The following is an 18,662-nucleotide window of genomic DNA, read 5'->3' as shown; positions in this document are numbered from 1 at the left end:
CTGCTCACGATGAAATTCAAGATTTTTCATTCATTGTCAACCCCGTATTACCCAAGGGCCAATGGGCAGGCTGAGGCTACTAATAAAATACTGGTGTCTATGATCTATAAGTCCTACAGAGTTGAATAGGAAGATTGGGAGGAGAAGTTGTCATCTGTACTATGGGCATACAAGACCACCTAAAAAGTCACCACATGCCAAACACCCTTACAGCTAATGTACGACCAGGAGGCCATTGTGCCGGCAAAATTCATGGTTCTAAGTTTAAGGATCGCGATCGAGAATTGCCTAGTAGATATGGAGAGCCTGCAGGAGCAATTGTACGCGTTAGGCAAGTTGGATGAACGCAGAATGATGGCCCAATGGGCCACTGAAGCCGCCCAACAAAAACGAAAATTTTGGCATGATAAGCACATCCGACACATGGAATTTCGTCCAGGTCAATGGGTGTTGAAGTATAATGGGCGGAATGAGATTAAGCCTGAGAAATTTAAAGTCCGATGGTTGGGGCCATATAAAATTCGTGACGTAGCTGTGAATGGAGCAACTAAGTTGTCGACATTGGGTAACCAACCAATAAAGGAGATGGTAAACGAGTCAAAGTTGAAGATTTACCACCACAGGCAGCGGAGGAATGATCCAGTTTGCCCGGAGGTGGGGCCTAGCCGGACAAATTGAAAAGGTAATTATTTGATTTTTTTAGTTGAAAAAAATTTGAAAAATTGGAAAATTTTGAAAAAGTTAAAATATAAAAAAAAAAATTATACTGTACAATGAAAAGGTCGTACACCATACGATGGAGAGTAAAAAGAGCACAAGGAGGTCGTACGGCGGGGGGACAAACAAAAATAAAGGATGGTCGTACGGTATTCATTTAAATAGACTGTACGAAATTCATTTTTCCAAACCATACGTTGGTCGTACGTCGAGGGTGATAATTCGTACACCTGGGGTGACAAGAGAAAAAAAACGTCATACACCAAGGGTGACACCAGTGACAAAGTCCGTACGTTTTAAATAGCATAGTATGGCTATATTAAAATCTGTACAGTGGCAGATTAATTGAGACCGTACAGTCGCGTGACCAAGAGGACATGTACGGACAAGGTGTGATGGAAGAAGGTCGTACAACCGCGTAAGCAAGGAGGCATCATACGGCGGCAGGAAACAAATCTTCGTACGATAGCACCACATAAAATCCATACGAACATAAGTTGATACAGGTACAATCTGTGCAATCTGTACATCGATGGCGGACAAAGGAAAGAAAATCATACGGCAGGGAGGAGTCGAACACCATACGGCATGAATCAGTCGAACATCGTACGATAGGAAGCAATGGAAAATCATACGACATGAAGCAGAGAAGAATTGCCAGCCGTACGGAGCAGGAAGAAAGGGACGTACGGCGATTTCGTACACGAGGTGGACAGCCCACAAACAAAATGAAGTTTCATACAACGTCGTACAAGCCGACACCGCTAGGCAAAGTCATACCAAAATAACGGCATTTGACAAGTATAAGCGTTAAGCGTTGGCAGTTAAATCATTCAAATGGAATTGGGAAAATCAAGATTAGGAAAGTTGGACTGGAGAAAACGGTTGCAGTAGTTAGACCAACCATCAAAGTCAAGGAAAATGGTAGAGGGAAGCAAGGCAGCCAAGGACAAGGGGAAGCGAGTGTTGCAGCCTGGAGTGAAAATTGCAGGGTCAACAAATACAGGAAAGGCCAAGAAGAAGACAATGCTGGAGAAAATCACACCTGACACTGTTACATTTGAAGGATTGAGTGGAAATGTGTGCAGGACTTGGTGGCTGGAAACCCTAGATAATTATTTAATTAAAGAATCTCTCAAGAAAGCACGGGTGCATTGGGCAATTCAAATGCCCATCTTCGCCATTAGGAATTTTGAACCATGTCTGTGAATGATGGTGGCTACATATGATAGCGCGACGAGGGCATCCACTTTCTCTTACCAACAAAGCATTGTGACCATCTCCATTGCACCCGACGATTTTGCTAGGGTATTTGGCATCCCAGACGAAGGAAAGAAAATAGACAAGAATGCCACAAAGATGTCACCAGAAAGGAAAGAGCAACTACTGCGGTTAATTTGTCCAAGTGATCTCTCAGACCAGGAATGGGTTGCGATCAAGACACCCAAGGGCAGAGGGTTGAAGAAGTCCTACATCCTTCTAGGAGATTGGCAGAGTCTAATGGATGTTATGAAAAACAGACTTACAGGAGCCAACGAGGCATCCGACACGGCAGTACCCATGATTGCACTTATGAATGGCCTGAGGAATGGGACGGTGTACAACTGGGCAACAGTTTTGTCCAACAGAAACCATGAATTCTTGATCCTACGACACAAGGATTTTTACATGTTGTTTCATGCCATAGGGTTGTTCCTCGACGATGCATGCACACAGGTATCGCCGGAGAAGCATGTTTGGAAACCTCGAGAGACGAGGGACCCTTCACAGCCATTCATTTTTTATTGGACCCACCTGGATACCATGGCAGGTAGCGGGGAAGCCCATTCTAGCACAAAGCGACTGAGACCACCACAGGTAGACACAAAAAATAGGAGACGAAGACAGTTGATGAGGATGCAGAAGAAGAGGTTGCAGAAGAGGTTGATAGTAGTGCAGAGGAAGGGGACGATTCCGAGGACACTTCTTCTAGGAGCAGCCAGAGTCATGACACATTCTGCCTTGCCAGCATGAAGGAAGTAGAGAAAGCCCCGAGTTCAAAGGAGAGTAGTGGCTATGCAGTGTCTTTTGGGCACGTGACGAGAGGAATCTGTGGATTACCGGTAGGTGGAGTGCGACCTGCGGGAGTAGGCCGACTGGTGTATGCACCAATAGTATTGACTCAGGATGGAGGACTGACACCTCTCCAGACTTCAGGGGTGACAGTAGGAGCCATACCAGTCGTACCCATCCCAGGATTTGGGCAATGGAGGCCCCGACCTTCATTGCCTACACCCTCTAGGTTCACCGCAGCAGTTCCGACAGAGGACGTTCCAGCAGTGTCATTGGTTCCCAGCGAACTCCTTGCATTGGGTCTACCGTACAAAAGGAACTGGTACATACGGATGTCTCGGCAACAGAGGCTACAGTGACCAGAGATGATGATGCCATCATGGATGTGTGGCTGGGTCGCTATGAGATGCATCCCATAACACCATTGGGACCCCCGCCTGCGCTCCTATTCTTAGTTGTTCAATGAGGGACAAATTCTTGATACGGTATAAGTTTGTTTCAAAGAGTTCGACAACTTCCATCTGTAGGTTCCTTTCTTCTTCATCACGTGCCGATTGTATGGACGAGTTGTTGATACTAGTACTAGATTCGGAGTCTTCGCTTGAAGCAAAGTGTACAATTTGGTTACTTGCCTAGCTAGTGAGATCTTTGCTTACTTCGACGTTCGGGAGTGGCAGGTTTCTAGCAACCTCCTCCAACTCACTCCACGTACGCACTCTTTCTCTCCCGACTATGGCTTAGGTTGGCACTTTGACTCCTACTTCTTGGACTCGTCGAACCTTCAACGATTCCTCGTAATCGTCATCTCCTCACTTTGCTCTCTCAAGCAGAGAGATCTCCTTACCAATCCCTCCCCTTCCTCTCAAGTGTCTCTCGTACGTTGATCTTTATTTGGTTGTAGGGGCATTAATTGTCGACGGTACGATGCCTGCCAGCACGCCACTCTTCTTCCTCCCTACGGGTTCTTTCTTCCTATTGTTGCAGTATTTGCTACCGACACTACTCTCGATTTCTTTCCTCCCGTTGGTCTTGCAGTTCAATCAAATTCCATGCCAATAGCCTTGGGATTTTGTCGAGAAGATCAAAGACTATGTGGTTCACTAAGAGTTCATCACGTACCATGCTCTCAGGGACCACTCTCTCCCGAGCTTCCCTTTGCATGTACTAATCGATCAAAACCTCCCACAGGTTCACCAAGTCTTGCGTCAACCGATCTTTTGGTGTTTCTTCCTCGATGTCACTTTTTGTTACTAGTACTTCTTGTTCAAATGATTGGGCCCATTACTCCACCATATGCCTATCGCCACTCTTAGGGTACTCTCAGATCTCCAAGTTCGGATCAACGGTGCCAAAAATTTTACTCTCGAATGGAACAACTTTAACTTACAAGAAATAAACAAAGCATAGAAACAAAACAGAACTAATAGTCAAAGATGTTCAACACAGAATATGGCAGAATGATATTCTTTTATTACCAAGTGTCATGCATGTACATCATCAATATCTCCTTGTTCCAAATAAAACAACAATATAAATAGTACCGAATGGTTGGTTAAGACTGTCAATTGTCGACAACCGACACAACTCTCAGGAACTAATTACACTGCCATCATTAAAAAAACATAAATAAAGTATTATTTATTCCTAGCAACATATTTGTCATCTACATTCCTCATCCTATGCTACAACCACTACAAGGATTAATGTGGCAGATTGCATATTTGATGAACCAAGCATTTGGGCCCCTTGTCCGGAGATTGTGAAGGTAACAATTTTATAAATTCTACATTATATTTTAATTTTTATTCATATTTTTATTTGATTTGTTTATTTCATTCACACTTAATTGTTAAAGTTTCACAATATTTGCAATTCATTGAGCCCTTGGCAATTCTCCTACGATTTGTTGATGGGGAAAAGACTGCATTGGGCTACATATATGAGAGCATGGATAGAGCCAAGGAGGCCATTAGATCCATCTATGTAGGAGATAAGAGTAAGTATCATCCCATTTGGGAGATTGTTGATAGGAGATGGCACGTCCAGTGTTACAAGCCCCTCCATGCAGTTGTTTATTACCTCAATCTGGCATTCTATTATTGTTTTGATTTCAAGGTGGATGAGGAGGTTCTAAATGGTCTATTCAGTGATAAAGTGGATGTTGCTTAGCAATACCAACATTATAATCCAAGAGATGCAAGCCTTCTCTAATGCACAAGGGAAGGTATTCTCTCGTCAAATTCCCAAAGATAGTCGAACAAATTTGCAACTAGGTAAAAATATATTTTAAGAGCGTAATTTAATTTTATAACTTAAAGTCTTAAAGTTGGAAATGAGGCTGATTTTTTTCCTTTTTCTCATCTCAAATAGATGGTGGCAAATGTATGGTCCTAAAACACCAAATTTTTAGAGGATAGCCATTTACATTTTGAGCCAACCATGCAGTGCTTCCGGTTCTGAGTGCAATTGGAGTATGTTTAAGCACATACACTCCAAGAGGCGCAATAGACTGTCTATGGAAAGGTTGAATGATCTAGTCTTTGTTCATTACAACCTTTGCCTTAGACCATGATCACACTAGAGAAGGTCGATCCAGGATCTAGCGGATCCCTAAGGTTGTGGATCTTGCCTTTAGTGACAAGGACCTTGATGGGATCGACCAGGCAGATAAAGAGGCCAAGGTTGTAGCCATGGCAGAGCAGGATAGAGCACAAGTAGACATAGGCACGATTGATATTGGTGAGGGTGGCATGGAGTCATGGACAAAGACTATGGTTGTTGAATCATCCAAGACCTACCTTAGATGCTTTCGTAGGAGGGATGTAGACTCCTCCGAGCCATAGACTTGTAGTTATTGTTTTACTTTTGATATTTGTGTGAAACATTTGATGTCATAGATTTCATATTCTGAGTTTTGTATACATTTGACAATATTTATATATCTAAGTTTGCTATTTCCTTTAGCTACCATTTGCATTTATACTTATGTGATCAAATTAGGTTCTATATGATGATGTTTTGGATTAAGGCAAAAACGGGTTCTATTTGATGATGTTATTGTGTCTTTAACGTTTATTTAAAAAAGGGTGTGTGAAACAAATTTTAAATCCTTAAAAATCTATAAATTTCTTGGGTTTTTCACTTTTTTGAATGTGTGCCAAGTTTTTTTGCCAAGTTGCGAGTCCCGAGCCTAGTCACCATTGCCGAGACCGAGTCCAAGCTGAGTCCAAGTCTTGTTTCTATGCTACAAACTGATATGCTAGAAACATTCTCTTCTATAGATTAAAATCATTACTTAAAATATGTACCTTTAAGGTTGTTCATGAAAAAGCCTTGCAAATGCGTTGTAGTTTTATGCCTCCAATTCCTAGATAGGTATATACATTGAACAAAAGCACTATAAAAAGCCAGTTACAGGTTCTTAAAAGGTTGAAAATTGCACAGGTAAAATGCTGGTTGGCAGAAATTTACGTTCAGTTTTTTTGCAATATTTTCCAATTTAAACACATCTAAATGCCAAAAAAGCATGGAAAATAGCAATCAACAAATTTTTCATGGAATAATCTGGGAAAAATTTCCCAACGGCCCCATTTCAAAATTAATCGTGACTATCATGATTTTTTCCCATTTATTGCTTCTATGGTCAACTTAATGTATAAAGACAGGCTCCAACTTGTTAATTTTTTTCTCATGTATTCTCTTCATCTTGTATTAGGTTAAGAGCAGTTTTGTTGGGAGTATGGAAAGAAAATTTGGTAGAACTAAAAAACTAACTTGACAGAATGTTATATTCTATAAATACTCCTGTCTCAGCTTCAAAAAAGAAAAGATTCATACAGCATATGCGTTTTCAGTAATATTATTTTAGTATGAATATGAAAGATCAGAAAAGGCAGTGCAAAGTTCTGTTTCAATTTTACGCACAAGCAAATATTTGTTTCTATTTCTTCTCAACTATCCAATCAAAAGGACTAAAATAAAAATTGAATATTTATTTTATTTCCCTACAGCTAAACTCAAACAAATCTTCACAAATGAATATCAGTTGATGTAGACACCTTAATCATAACCAATCTTTTCCTGAATAGACAACCACTTCCTACCTTTTGTTTGCTGATGAAAATAGCTGCCACTTTCTTCCTTGTGAACACAACCATTTTTTTGGTACTATGAGAAACATCATCTCCTAACTGAAAACTTAATGCACCAACATGCCTTCCATCTCTTCCCCATGCAGAAAAACACCATCTACAACTTGCCTAGAGCTATAATCTACCTAAGAAAAAAAATCTATTAATTCTCCAATGTCTAGAGGCAAATAAAATATTCTTCTTCCATCAAGTTAGCAACAATGAATTGTTGTCAACCAACAAGGATTACATACGTAAGTCAGCAAAAACTCCCAAATCATGAAGATAAGCATGTGACATATTGCGATGTCTTGTTCACATTGGTGTTCCTTTAGCAATATCGTATCCATAGTGTTCAGATCTTCCCCATTTTCGTTCTGTGTTCTTGCCCTTCACTAAATACTAGGACCATAGTGGTCTCATAAAATATTTGAAAAATATTGCAATATTAAATAATAAAGCACAAGAAGATACAATCCTAGGAATCTGAACTGTATTTTTTATTCCATGAATTCTGTGAAGAAAATTATTTGAATGTCAAGATTGACAAATTCAGAGATATTTTAGCTTTGAAATGAAACAATGTTTTTGGCTATCAAATAAATATAATTTAATTACAGAATAACTCATAAGTTATCATCAAAACTTATCATATGTGATATAATAAATCACTTTTTTCAGCATCTATCTATATATAAATGTGGTAAATCTTCCGTGTTTCTTAAGAAACCTGATGAAATATTTGGACATTGAAGCTGGGGTAAAGTAGGTGTTCTTTATGAGTTTTGGTATGAATATGCATTTACAAGTGAATTTCCTGTGTTCAACTCTTATAGTGGCATGTTATATGTCAAGCAAGTTTAAAACGTCTGGTTTCAGAGTAAATTAAAATAATTGATAGTGCCTCATCAAACACCCTGGTTTACTTTTCTGGTTTTACATTTATAAGTGGATTGGTCCACTTTTAAATCGAACAGTGGAATGTTCTAGGCTGAGAAAGCTTGAAATTCCTGCTTCAGAGAGGAAACAATAAATTAAAATATTATAAGCACCTTTACTAGCAAATTAACCTGCGTATATGCATGTATCCATGCTTAATATAGCCTGTCAATTTGTATTAGTATTTCTGATGTCTTAATATATCCTTTCTAGTATAGCTCTTCCTTCATCAAATAGTTTGACCAATGTTTATGCTTGGATCCTTCCCGTCCTGAGACATTTAGGTCCCATTTTAAAATACTATTTGGATAGGAGATGAAATCTCTACCTTCCACTTTGATGTGTTTCCGTTTTATGGTTATCAATCTATATTGTGCGATTTATTACTAACAATCATAAGTGCATCATGAAACCTTCAAGTGCGCACTTAAATCTATTTATTGATGTACAATCAACATAAATATTACAAAGTTGTCCCCAAATTGATACATATTGGTGATGACTATCCTACCTATGCGACCACAGGCTACTGCCCTCATTATGTGTAAAAATAGATGGAATTGTATCCTACCAGTTGTAGTAAAGTTTGATATCACTAAATAACACTATAAATTAGAATTACAAAAGTGAAGCTTGTTGGAACTACTTTTTACTTGTTAGGTAGACCACAAAGTCTTACACCAGAAATTTGTGGGGTCAGTACTCATGCCACAAACAAAAATTCCTCTATAGCTTGAATTACAAACTTGAGATCTTGTGACAAAACTTGCCAGCATTATGAATCTCTTCCAGCATAGGGGTGTAGATCATGAGCAAGTGTCTAGATCACAAAACAAACAAGAGTAACATGTCAGAAAACTAAAGCATGTGATGTGTTTACAGTGCCATTGACAAAATAATTTGTTAAAATTAAAATTAATATAAGCCAGGAAAAATTGTACAATCTGAACGCTCAAACTCAGTTATTTGGACAAAACATTCCCTCCTGCCATCACCCCCTTGACTACCTTCCACACCACTAACACTCCCCCTAAAGAAATAATATGAACTGGTTGTCTCATTTAGAATTCAAATGCTACTTGCAAAGCAGTAAGGTACACCTTTATCATAAATAAACAAATGAATGATGATAAATAAGCCTGGCACTCCAGAGATTTCAGATTCCTTCCTAGTTGTTAACGAAACTAGGGAAAGGAATTGGACAAGACAAACTGCTGAAAATAATGCATACTTGGCAATAGTCATACATGTTTGATGATCCAAATATTGACTGTAATATACCATATTGATCTGAAATGCTATTTTTTCAGACATAAAAACTATGGCATGTAAATTGGTAAGCTCTGCACTAGTGATTGCAAAAAAACAAAAAGTGATCTCTCATAGTCCATAAAATAGTACTAGATAAGACTACTTCACATGCCACTTCATGCTTGTGCATATTTCTTCAACCTAGACTTCAAATAGAGCTTCAAGGCTAATAAGGAGGTTTTGGAAGGCCTCTTCATTGTTATAGAGGCTATGGAACCAAGTCCATAATTGAATGTGAAGATCATGTCCAAGATTGAGACCTACGAACAAGCACTAGGGGATCTCTTTTCTGGAGACATGAGGTCAACAAGGATAATTTCTAGGACAAATGAAATTTACATTCTTTAAACATTGATTTGACTATTTCCTTTTTTATTATTAAATGTTTACTTTTAAACTTTTGTAAACCTTAACAGTTTTAATTTTATCGCTAGAGTTGCACGGTGGGAAACATTTTGCATTAAGATGTTCAATGTTTAGAGGATTGTTATTTGAGTGCTAAGATAACATTCAACACTCAAGGTTGTGAGTGCAATTGAAGTATGTTTGATCACATACACTTGAAAAAGTGCAACAAGTTGTTAATACAAGGGTTATTGACCCTGTATTTGTGCATTACAACCTATGCCTCCACCACAAGAAAAATTACAAATATGATCTCACATTTGAGTAGATTGTTGAAGACAGGGACCCCAAATTTACAAAGGAAAATGCATGGGTCAATCAAGAGATCATGAAGCAAAAGCTTGTAGCAATGGGAGAGCCAATATGAGTAGAGACAAAGAAGTTGTGCAAGATGATGCTACCTCTTCTACAAATAGAATGGATTAACTGCTTATTTGACGTACACAAACCACCACAAGGTCCAATAGCTTGTATCTAGTTGATCTCTATAATACTAAGGACACTCCTTAGGTTAGTCAACAACTCACAGATTTTGTATTATTCAAATGAACAAGGAAAACAAAACAATGTAAAGACACCATAAACATCAGAGATACCTTGGAAAAACCCCTTGTGGGTTAAAACTCCAGCTAAAATGTAACCAACAGTCCACTTAGAATTCCTCCAATAACTACAACAATAATTCTGCAACCTCTAGGCTAAGTACAGAGATCACATACATGGAGAAACTCTCCAAAGATCACTTCAACTCTCTCAGCAATGCTCTCCCCTACCTTAACAACTTACAACAGTCCTAAAATGAAGAAGTTCCTTACATAAAACCTCAACTACAAATCCCAAAGATAGGTTACAAGAACCCCCTCTTACCTTTATCATGTTCATGCATGCTTTTATAGAAACATACATCATCTAGAAGCCAAAAGAACTCACCATGCGAAAGAGGAAGTAAAAAAATAAGAGATCTAGAACCTCATTGGATGTATGCAATTACAGTGATGATTTCATCACCTTCTCCAGGAGGTGATTGTGTGTCCAACATGGTATTATGATGATTTTGCCACAAAGGATACACTTTCACTGCCTACTAAAACCTGAGATTTTTCTGAAATAGACAAAATACTCTGTTTCTTCATGTTTTTCTGTCAATCAATGCCTGCATATGGATGTCCCTGGTGCAGGAGCACCTAGTTTTGAGTCCAATTTCTTCATTTTGGTGTGTTTGTTCATAGGTTGGTTTGGAGTGGTGAATAAGAGTCTTCTCTTAGGTTCTCATGTGTTTTTGAAATGCTTTGGTAGGTTGAATGTCCTTAGGACAATGCATTTGCTCAATTTTGGCTTGTAAGCCTTTGTAAGCCTAAAATGGTTTGATGAAAAATGCCTTGAATAGCCTCGTTTGGCATTGGGACATGTTAATGTAATGGTCTTTAGTCATCCTAGATGGTTTGGAGGAGAAAACAAAGCATGTAAGGCAAAAATGCACTTTTTGGCAAAAGCTGTCAAAGTTGCTTGACAACTTTTTGCAATGTTGAGCAACTTTTTGCATTTTTTAGCAAAGGGTTGGTTAGGAAACCGATGAAAAGTTAGTTAGGCCAAAAATGGCATATAACTGCCCTGAGAATGAATGTAATGAGGTTGTTGAACACCTGGAGTAGATTGGAATACAAATTGGAGACCATTTTTGAGTTTTACATTGCATTTTTCAAGAATTGGAGCAGCAATCCGTACCTAATGGATTGATTGCATTGTTGTTCTTTGTTTGTTGTTTTGTATATGTTCTTGTAGTGCTCAGGAAGCAATTTGGTTAGTTTTATTGCAGGTTTGAATTGAGTTTTCAATTTTGCAAGCTTTCGGCCTGAGTAAGGGTTTGAGAGGCCCAAACATGGTTCCAGCTTGAAGTCCTTTGAGTTCTTCTCAATAACCCTTGGGACTCGAGCCATGGAACCTTTGTACAGTGTAAATAGCTTTTATTTTCCTTTGGTGGTTGTTGAAAGGCCAATGAGCATCATTTCCTAGGCGAGCTCAGTCATAGCCCGATTAGGAAATGAATGAGATTATGCAAGTGTTTGCAGGAATGAGCAAGGTTGGAGTTGAAGAGTGATTGGAATGAACAAGTGAGGTGTGGCAGAGCATGTGTGAGTTTGGAGGTGTGGTAGATCAAGTAAGACACCAAACCCTTGGAAAAAGACCAAAACAAGCCTAAAACCACCTAAAACAAGCATTTCTCGGGTTTCATACCTGTACGATCAGACTGAAATTACTCACTTCATTAATTGGAAAGTACTTCCAAAAGGGTATCCTGATCATCAAAGAGTTTGTGGGGGTCTTCGGGGAAATTGTGAGCAAATCCACAAAAACCGGTTAGATAGGGCTTATTAGGGCTCTAGGGCTACTAGGCCTAGAAAATAGGAAAAGGAAGGAGCGATGGGAAAATGAATCAAACCCCCACTCTAAACCAGTTGATTACCCTTGGAAAACATCATGACCACTTACAACAACCTCTGCAAGCATTTGTTAGGAGTTTGAGAGTGTAAGGTTGAATTTACCCTTGTGAATCTCAACCATGCTTGAGCAACCAATGAGCACATCTTGATTGGGAGTACTCTTAGAGAGTTGAGGTGTCTAAATTGATTAGAAGACCAGATGAACAATGAATGAAGCCCACTAAGACAACACCTGACTGCCCTTAAACAAGGAATTAACTCTCTTTGAGCATACCTCCCCATCAGTCCCGTACCACCTAAATATTCTCCCAAACAAATGCAGTTTTACTGCCTACTAAAACCTGAGATTTTGCCAAAATAGACAAAATACTCTGGTTCTTCATGTTTTCCTGTCAACTGATGCCTGCACAAGGATGTCCGCTAGCACCCTAAACGTTACTGTTGTGACGTTTTCACACATCGCCCCATTTAAATGGGGACCCCCTCTGTTTTTGCTTTTGTTTTGCCTGTTCTTCTCTCTGCTTTTAGGGTTTTGAATGAGTGAGTTGTCTGTCTGGGCTAGGGCTAAGCCTTAGGGGTTTCTTTTGGATATTTTTCAAGCTGAGTCCAATCAAATTTTGAAAGTTATTAAGCGTCCTTCCGAGGGTTGATTATTGAAAAAGGTGAGTTTGTCAGGAAAGTCAGATATGTCTCAGGTTAGGTCTAGTCAGGGTTCTTTTGGGAAAATTCAAATTTTGTCTAAGTGTTAGCATTTTGAAGATGAAATTGTATATTCTTGCTTAGGTAAATTTTGATCAAATTTCGGAGGCAAGATGATGCCTAAAACACAAAAAAGTGCTCCCGTCCCTCACTGAAGGACCATGCCACTTTTTCAAGATAACTGATTCCTAGCCTTGAAGATGACCTAACTCTGCCTTGTGAAATGATTGGAGACCTAAATTTTGAATATTTTGGCCAGAAAGGACGAAAGTGCTCCCGTCCCTCACCAAGGGACCAGAGCACAAATGTTATTTTACGCATATTTGTCACTGACTTTTCTATTTTGTTTTGTGCAGGGTCTTCCGGAATGATAATTGGACATTAACTTCTATTCATAGCATGAAGTAAGATGAAATCTTCCCTAGCAAAGAAATTTCGAGGTGAAAAGTGAGACAATTTGGCTTAGAAGGTAAAAAGTGCTCCCGTCCCGTGCCACTTTTTTCAAATTTGCACTATCTTTGCAAGGTTAAGGTGATTTTATGATTTGAAGAGGTTAAGGGAAGCATGTTTTGTCCATTGAATATAATTTAAGCAGTCTACAAAGGAGTAAATCAACCCAAATGACAAAAAGTGCTCCCGTCCCTCACTGAAGGACCGTGCCACTTTTTCAGGTCTCTCTTCTTTGTTTGATATTTTATGGCAAAACTTGGCTCGGATAGGAGGGAGAAAGGATGTTTTATGCATTAGACGCGATCGAAGGTTTAAGAGACAGAGAAGTATGCCAAGAAGACAAAAAGTGCTCCCGTCCCTCACTGAAGGACCGTGCCACTTTTTCAAGTTTCTCTTCATTGTTCGATATTTTATGATAAAACTTGACTTGGATGGGAAAGATGAATGATGTTTTATGCCTTGGACGCAATTGAGAGGTTTAAAGAGCAAAAAGTATGCCAAAATGACAAAAAGTGCTCTCGTCCCTCACCAAGGGACCAAGACAAAGTGCTCCCGTCCCTCACTGAAGGACCATCCCACTTTTCTAAAAATACAAATTTCTTGCAAAGGCAAGGCAAGTTGCGTGATTGAATTCATCCATTGAAGATAATTTCGAAGGCTAGCAAAGGACAGATAAGCTTGTAATTGCAAAAGTGCTCCCGTCCCTCACTGAAGGACCATGCCACTTTTTCAAAGTGCTCCCGTCCCTCACTGAAGGACCATGCCACTTAATATGTTATCTTCCCTTTCTCACCAACTTTGGACAAATTGAGACCAAGGCACAAGTTTGAAAAAGTGTTTAAAATGCCTTGAAGTTGAATTGAGATGCGAGAGTTGCAAATTTTGACGACAACTGGCAAAAGTGCTCCCGTCCCTCACTGAAGGACCATGCCACTTTTTCCAAATATGACCATTTACCTTGCATTTTGAAATAATATTTTTATTACCAAGGCTCAAGATGGTGTGAAATGTGATATTCTACGCCTTGAGGGTAAATTGAAGATTAATATGATCAAGAATTCATGCAATGGACTCAAAAGTGCTCCCGTCCCTCACTGAAGGACCGTCCCACTTTTTTTTAAAACAACAAATTCCCTCCAAGATTATGCTAACGCAACATTGTATGAGATGGGAAGAATCTTCTAAAGCATGGTGAACAAAGGTTTGACTCCAAACAATTGAGAATCCTAGCCTAAAAATGAAAAAGTGCTCCTGTCCCTCTCCAAGGGACCAAAGCGCTTAACATGTGCATTCTTTATTTTTACCATATCCCAACGTTAATATCCTCCAAATCGCATTAGATGCCAAATTGCCAACTTCGAAATATTTGAAAAAATTAAATTAAATTGGCATTTAATAAATTGATTTTAGGCCTTAAAAAAATCGAACTTTTATTGTGAAGGCATTTAAAATTAATTTTTATTAAATTAAAATTGAAAATGGGGCGCTTGAGGTATCATGTTTTATTATTTTATTAGGTCGGCCTCTTGTTTTTGCAAATTTATTTATTTTTTGGCCTTTTTTGGCAAGTCGGCCTATGGAGAGATGAAGTGGTGAGCGCCCTATATAGTAGGGGTGTTTTGAGCAATTTTAATCATTCATTCATTATTTCAAGTGCAATTTGAGGAGCAAGGAAGGAGGTGCGAAATCTGGTCTAGTTGGAGCGAATTATCCTAAGTGTTGAAGACTAAAGGTGGTGGAATTGATGCTTGAGAAGACTAAAGGAGGCACATTTTGCTAAAGGAAGGACTTCAATCTACATTTTGCCTAGCGAATTCTCCTTATTTTTGCATCATTTTTTTAGAATTAATTCTCAAGTGGAGGTATGGCGAGATCATCCTAGTCCCAATGTTGAGATTTTGAATTTTGAACTTCAAGTTTTTGAAAATTACATGGTTAATTAGGAAATGATAACTCAAGATTTATCATGAAGTTTCCTAATTAAAATCTTAAATCTTCCTTTTGAATCCTAATTTCTACACTTCAAGATATATTATTAATTGTGAAATGTTGTGTAGGTATCAAGATGGCAACTCCCAAGCTCGAAAGATCTACAAGTCGGAAGACTCTCCTCAAGGAAAATCAAGCCAGATCAAAGATGGTCGCCTCCAAGAAGATCAAGCAAGGACAAGGGCGACCTCCTCCAGTCTAGCATCGACAAGGGCGACCTCCTTCAGTCTAGCATTGACAAGGACGACCTTCTTCAGTCAAGCGTCATCAAGGGCGACTTCTCCAATCCAGCATTCCAAGGCAAGGTACATCAATCATCCTGCAAATCAAGGACAAAAGGAGTTAGAACAAGGGTTCATTGAAGAAGCAGATAATTTCAGAAGAGTTAATTAAAGATAGCTTCTCAACAACATCAAATTGAATATCTACCAAGCTACAAGTGTCAGACGAGATGGCATCCTAGTCATCACTCCTCCAGTCGGATTGGTCCACCTCAACAATGTCCAGATTCAATGTACCTAACTCATGGGAGGTGGCACAAACTTCGATGTACCTACCCCGGCTATCCATTGGTAGAATTTTCCAGAGAGGACATGTGTCCAAGCAATACAATTATTTCATTGGTCGAGCATTAAATGTTATGTAATGGTTGTAACAAACCGTAATTAGGGTTTTCATTATTGAATCTTGGCCATTGATCTCAAATTGATCTCAGCCATCGAATTGTATTATGGGCACTATATAAACCCCGATTCTTCATTTTGTAAAGGCATTAGGTAGTAAGCAGTTGGAAGTAATAGAATAGAGTTAGTGAATAGAGAGTAGTTAGAAGGTGATTAGCTAGTTGATAGAATAGCAATTAGAGTAGAGTAGAAAGAGAAGGCAAAAATTGTTGCCAAGATGTTGTTGTAAGAGACTTGTAACTTCATTGAAGAAATGGTGAAATTTATGGGTCGATTCGACAATTTGCATGGTCTTTATACTTCTTATATTTGATTTCATGTTATTAGATGAATGGAAGAAATGTGCTTGATTGATGGTGGAATTCGTATATCCATACTACTAGCAGTTTGTTGATTGCAGACTTGCCTTGTGTAGTCAACTGGAATCATTCAGCTTAAGCTTAACTTCAATTGTCGCTTTCTTCATTGATATGCATCAACCTAATGGTGTCTATGCCTGCAGTGATGATTTGAACATCATAAAGCTTTCCTTCAAAGATCGCACTAACCTTGTGGAGATGGTCCTGGGATGTCAAAACAAGACTTAGTTAGAATTTCATCAAAGATCATTCATTGCTCCTACATTCTTAGTATTAGAATTAGATCATTTCCTCACCCTCCTCTTTTTTCCTTTTTTTTTTTTCAAATCAAAGCTAGTAAGAGCCTGTGTTCCAGCAATATTCAAAGCAGATCAGACGTTCAATCATCAAATGTAAGTCCCCTTGTGATTCCAACAAAATCACATCATACCACAGAGAGCTTATCCACACGTAGAGATCCTACCTACAAGAACCTTGAAGTCATCCCGATTGATCCTTTTCGCGACATCTTCAGCATTTGGAGGCTTTATTCAAGAGAGGATAAGGTACCCTTGGGTATTTTATTCTGTGTTTGATAGTGTACAAAATACACGTCAACAGTTACCCAACATGAATACAGTTCCACTGCCAACTAAAACCTGATATTTTGCCCAAATAGGCAAAATAATCTGTTTCTTCGTGTTTTCCTATCAATTGATGCCTGCACACGGATGTCCCCTGCCACCCTAAACATTCTCCAAATAGGTAAATGCCAAAAAGTACAGAAAATTGATCCGTTTTTGGATCAAATCTCCCCTACTAGGGAGCTTTCAATCATCAAAAGTTAGAAGACTACAAATCAGGGTGGATGAGCACCTTGACTGATGACTTAGTTGCCACCTTCCCTTGCACCACAAAATGAACATAAGCCAAAATTTGGTACACCTTTGTCGTCAAATATCTATGTGATAAGAAGTGTCTTGCTTGAACATTGAGGAACTTTCTCACTATTGGTTCTCTCCAGAGGAAGCATTCTCCCATGAAGATTTGAGGACTTGCTGCTCTATACCCCAGTATTGATGCAACATTGTAATGTCCCTTTTTATAAATTACCCTAGTTTACACTAGATTATAATTCTTGGTTATTAAAGGAGGGTTACAAGAGGGAGTACCTATAACTCTTAATAGTAAAACCCTGCAACAAGCTAGGAGAAAGTCTACCAATTATAACATATAAGTGATTAATTGCAAGCATATTAAGTAAAGAATGAACTGATCATGATAAAATGAAGGCTGGCTAACTTTGTAAAACAAGACGACTAACTATGATTCATAAATCAAAGAGAGCTAACTATGATTAATAACTAATAAGGTAAAGGAAAGCTAGATAAATATAAATGTAAAGAAACATGGATCATAGGTAGAAGTATCCCAAACAAGTGAGTTAGGAGGGATGACTCAATAGGGTGTCCTCAACAACCGTTCTCCCTTAACCACACTTGATAGGGTGTACTAATCGCCGTTCTCCCTCAATCAAGTCCTACTTGGTAGGGTGTCCTTAACGCCGCTCTCCCTCAATCGAGTCATCTTCTCCTACTCATATTCATCATCATCATCATAGAGAGGATGGAGATTGTGTCAATAGGGTGTCCTAAGTCTAACCCTCCTATGCCCAAAGGCAGAGCACCTTCGCCCCCCTTTGGCCTCATATGGACTCTGCCATACATATGAGGTGGCGTGCTTAGAGGTGACCCTTAATGCCATTCTCCGACGAACTGCTGAATATTTAATATCTTATAAAATCCAATCTGCATCCTTTGAATCTTATTTCTTCAGGTCTTTTTGTACCTGTAACTTAATAACAGTTCTGATCTTATCTGATCGATGGTGATCTCCCTAGATGCTTTTGATTCCTTTCCTTTATATCTTTCAATGTGAGGGAGAGGTCACACCTCTTCATCATGTATGCCCTTTGGCAAGAGACACACTTTCACCATCAGCACCCTTTGAAAGAGTGCAACTCTTCAATATTTCTGTCCTTTGAAAGGGACACAACCTTTCACAATCAGATCTGCACTTATTTAAATCAGATCTGCACTTTCATTTTCAAATTCTCCCCCCTTCGAATGAGTTCTCTTCTCCCTTTTATACCTCATATTTGGGAGAGTCACAACTTATCATTTCATGCCTTTTGACCACTCATTGATTTAATTAAACTTTAATTATATTTAGTTATATTCTTTTATATTTTAATTTAAATTTTATTTTTATTCTTTTTTATTTTAATTTTATTATTATTATTTATTATTGAATTCTATTATCAGAGTTGGTGTTGATTTTATGGTAGTGCTCGTTAACCACAGGCAAACATCAAATCTGTTGCCTTCCCAACCATAGACGATAAGCTCTTATCGTCACCCCTGAGCACACTATATGTCCTTCATGTTTTTGAATTGCAATCATGACCTTGCATATATATGAATCAATACCTCCTAATAGACCTCAAGT

At 38.7% G+C, this 18,662-nt stretch overlaps 2 protein-coding genes across 5 annotated transcripts in view; one reads left to right on the top strand and one right to left on the bottom strand.

Annotated features, from left to right (window-relative positions):
* Positions 1-216: 216 nt before the first annotated feature.
* On the top strand, positions 217-678 carry LOC131073535 (uncharacterized). The gene has a single exon (XM_058009984.2). It carries the CDS (start codon positions 217-219, stop codon positions 676-678), a length of 462 nt encoding a protein of 153 aa, XP_057865967.2.
* A 7,567-nt stretch (positions 679-8,245) lies between these two features.
* LOC131073494 (uncharacterized) overlaps positions 8,246-18,662 on the bottom strand; it is a 112,197-nt gene continuing 101,780 nt past the window's right edge. For all 4 annotated transcript variants that reach the window (XM_058009927.2, XM_058009929.2, XM_058009930.2 and 1 more), the window contains exon 17: positions 8,246-8,658. In XM_058009927.2, coding sequence (XP_057865910.2) covers positions 8,614-8,658 — 45 coding nt within the window. In that variant the 3' untranslated portion in view covers positions 8,246-8,613. The remainder of the gene's footprint in view (positions 8,659-18,662) is intronic.

This window comes from Cryptomeria japonica, chromosome 1 (assembly GCF_030272615.1).
Source record: "Cryptomeria japonica chromosome 1, Sugi_1.0, whole genome shotgun sequence".
Taxonomy (NCBI): Eukaryota; Viridiplantae; Streptophyta; class Pinopsida; order Cupressales; family Cupressaceae; genus Cryptomeria; species Cryptomeria japonica.
This window is presented reverse-complemented; position numbering and strand designations above follow the sequence as displayed.

Bases quoted from the DNA above. Each gene is read 5' to 3' on its own strand.
- LOC131073535 (XM_058009984.2), top strand. From the start codon at position 217: ATGTACGACCAGGAGGCCATTGTGCCGGCAAAATTCATGGTTCTAAGT.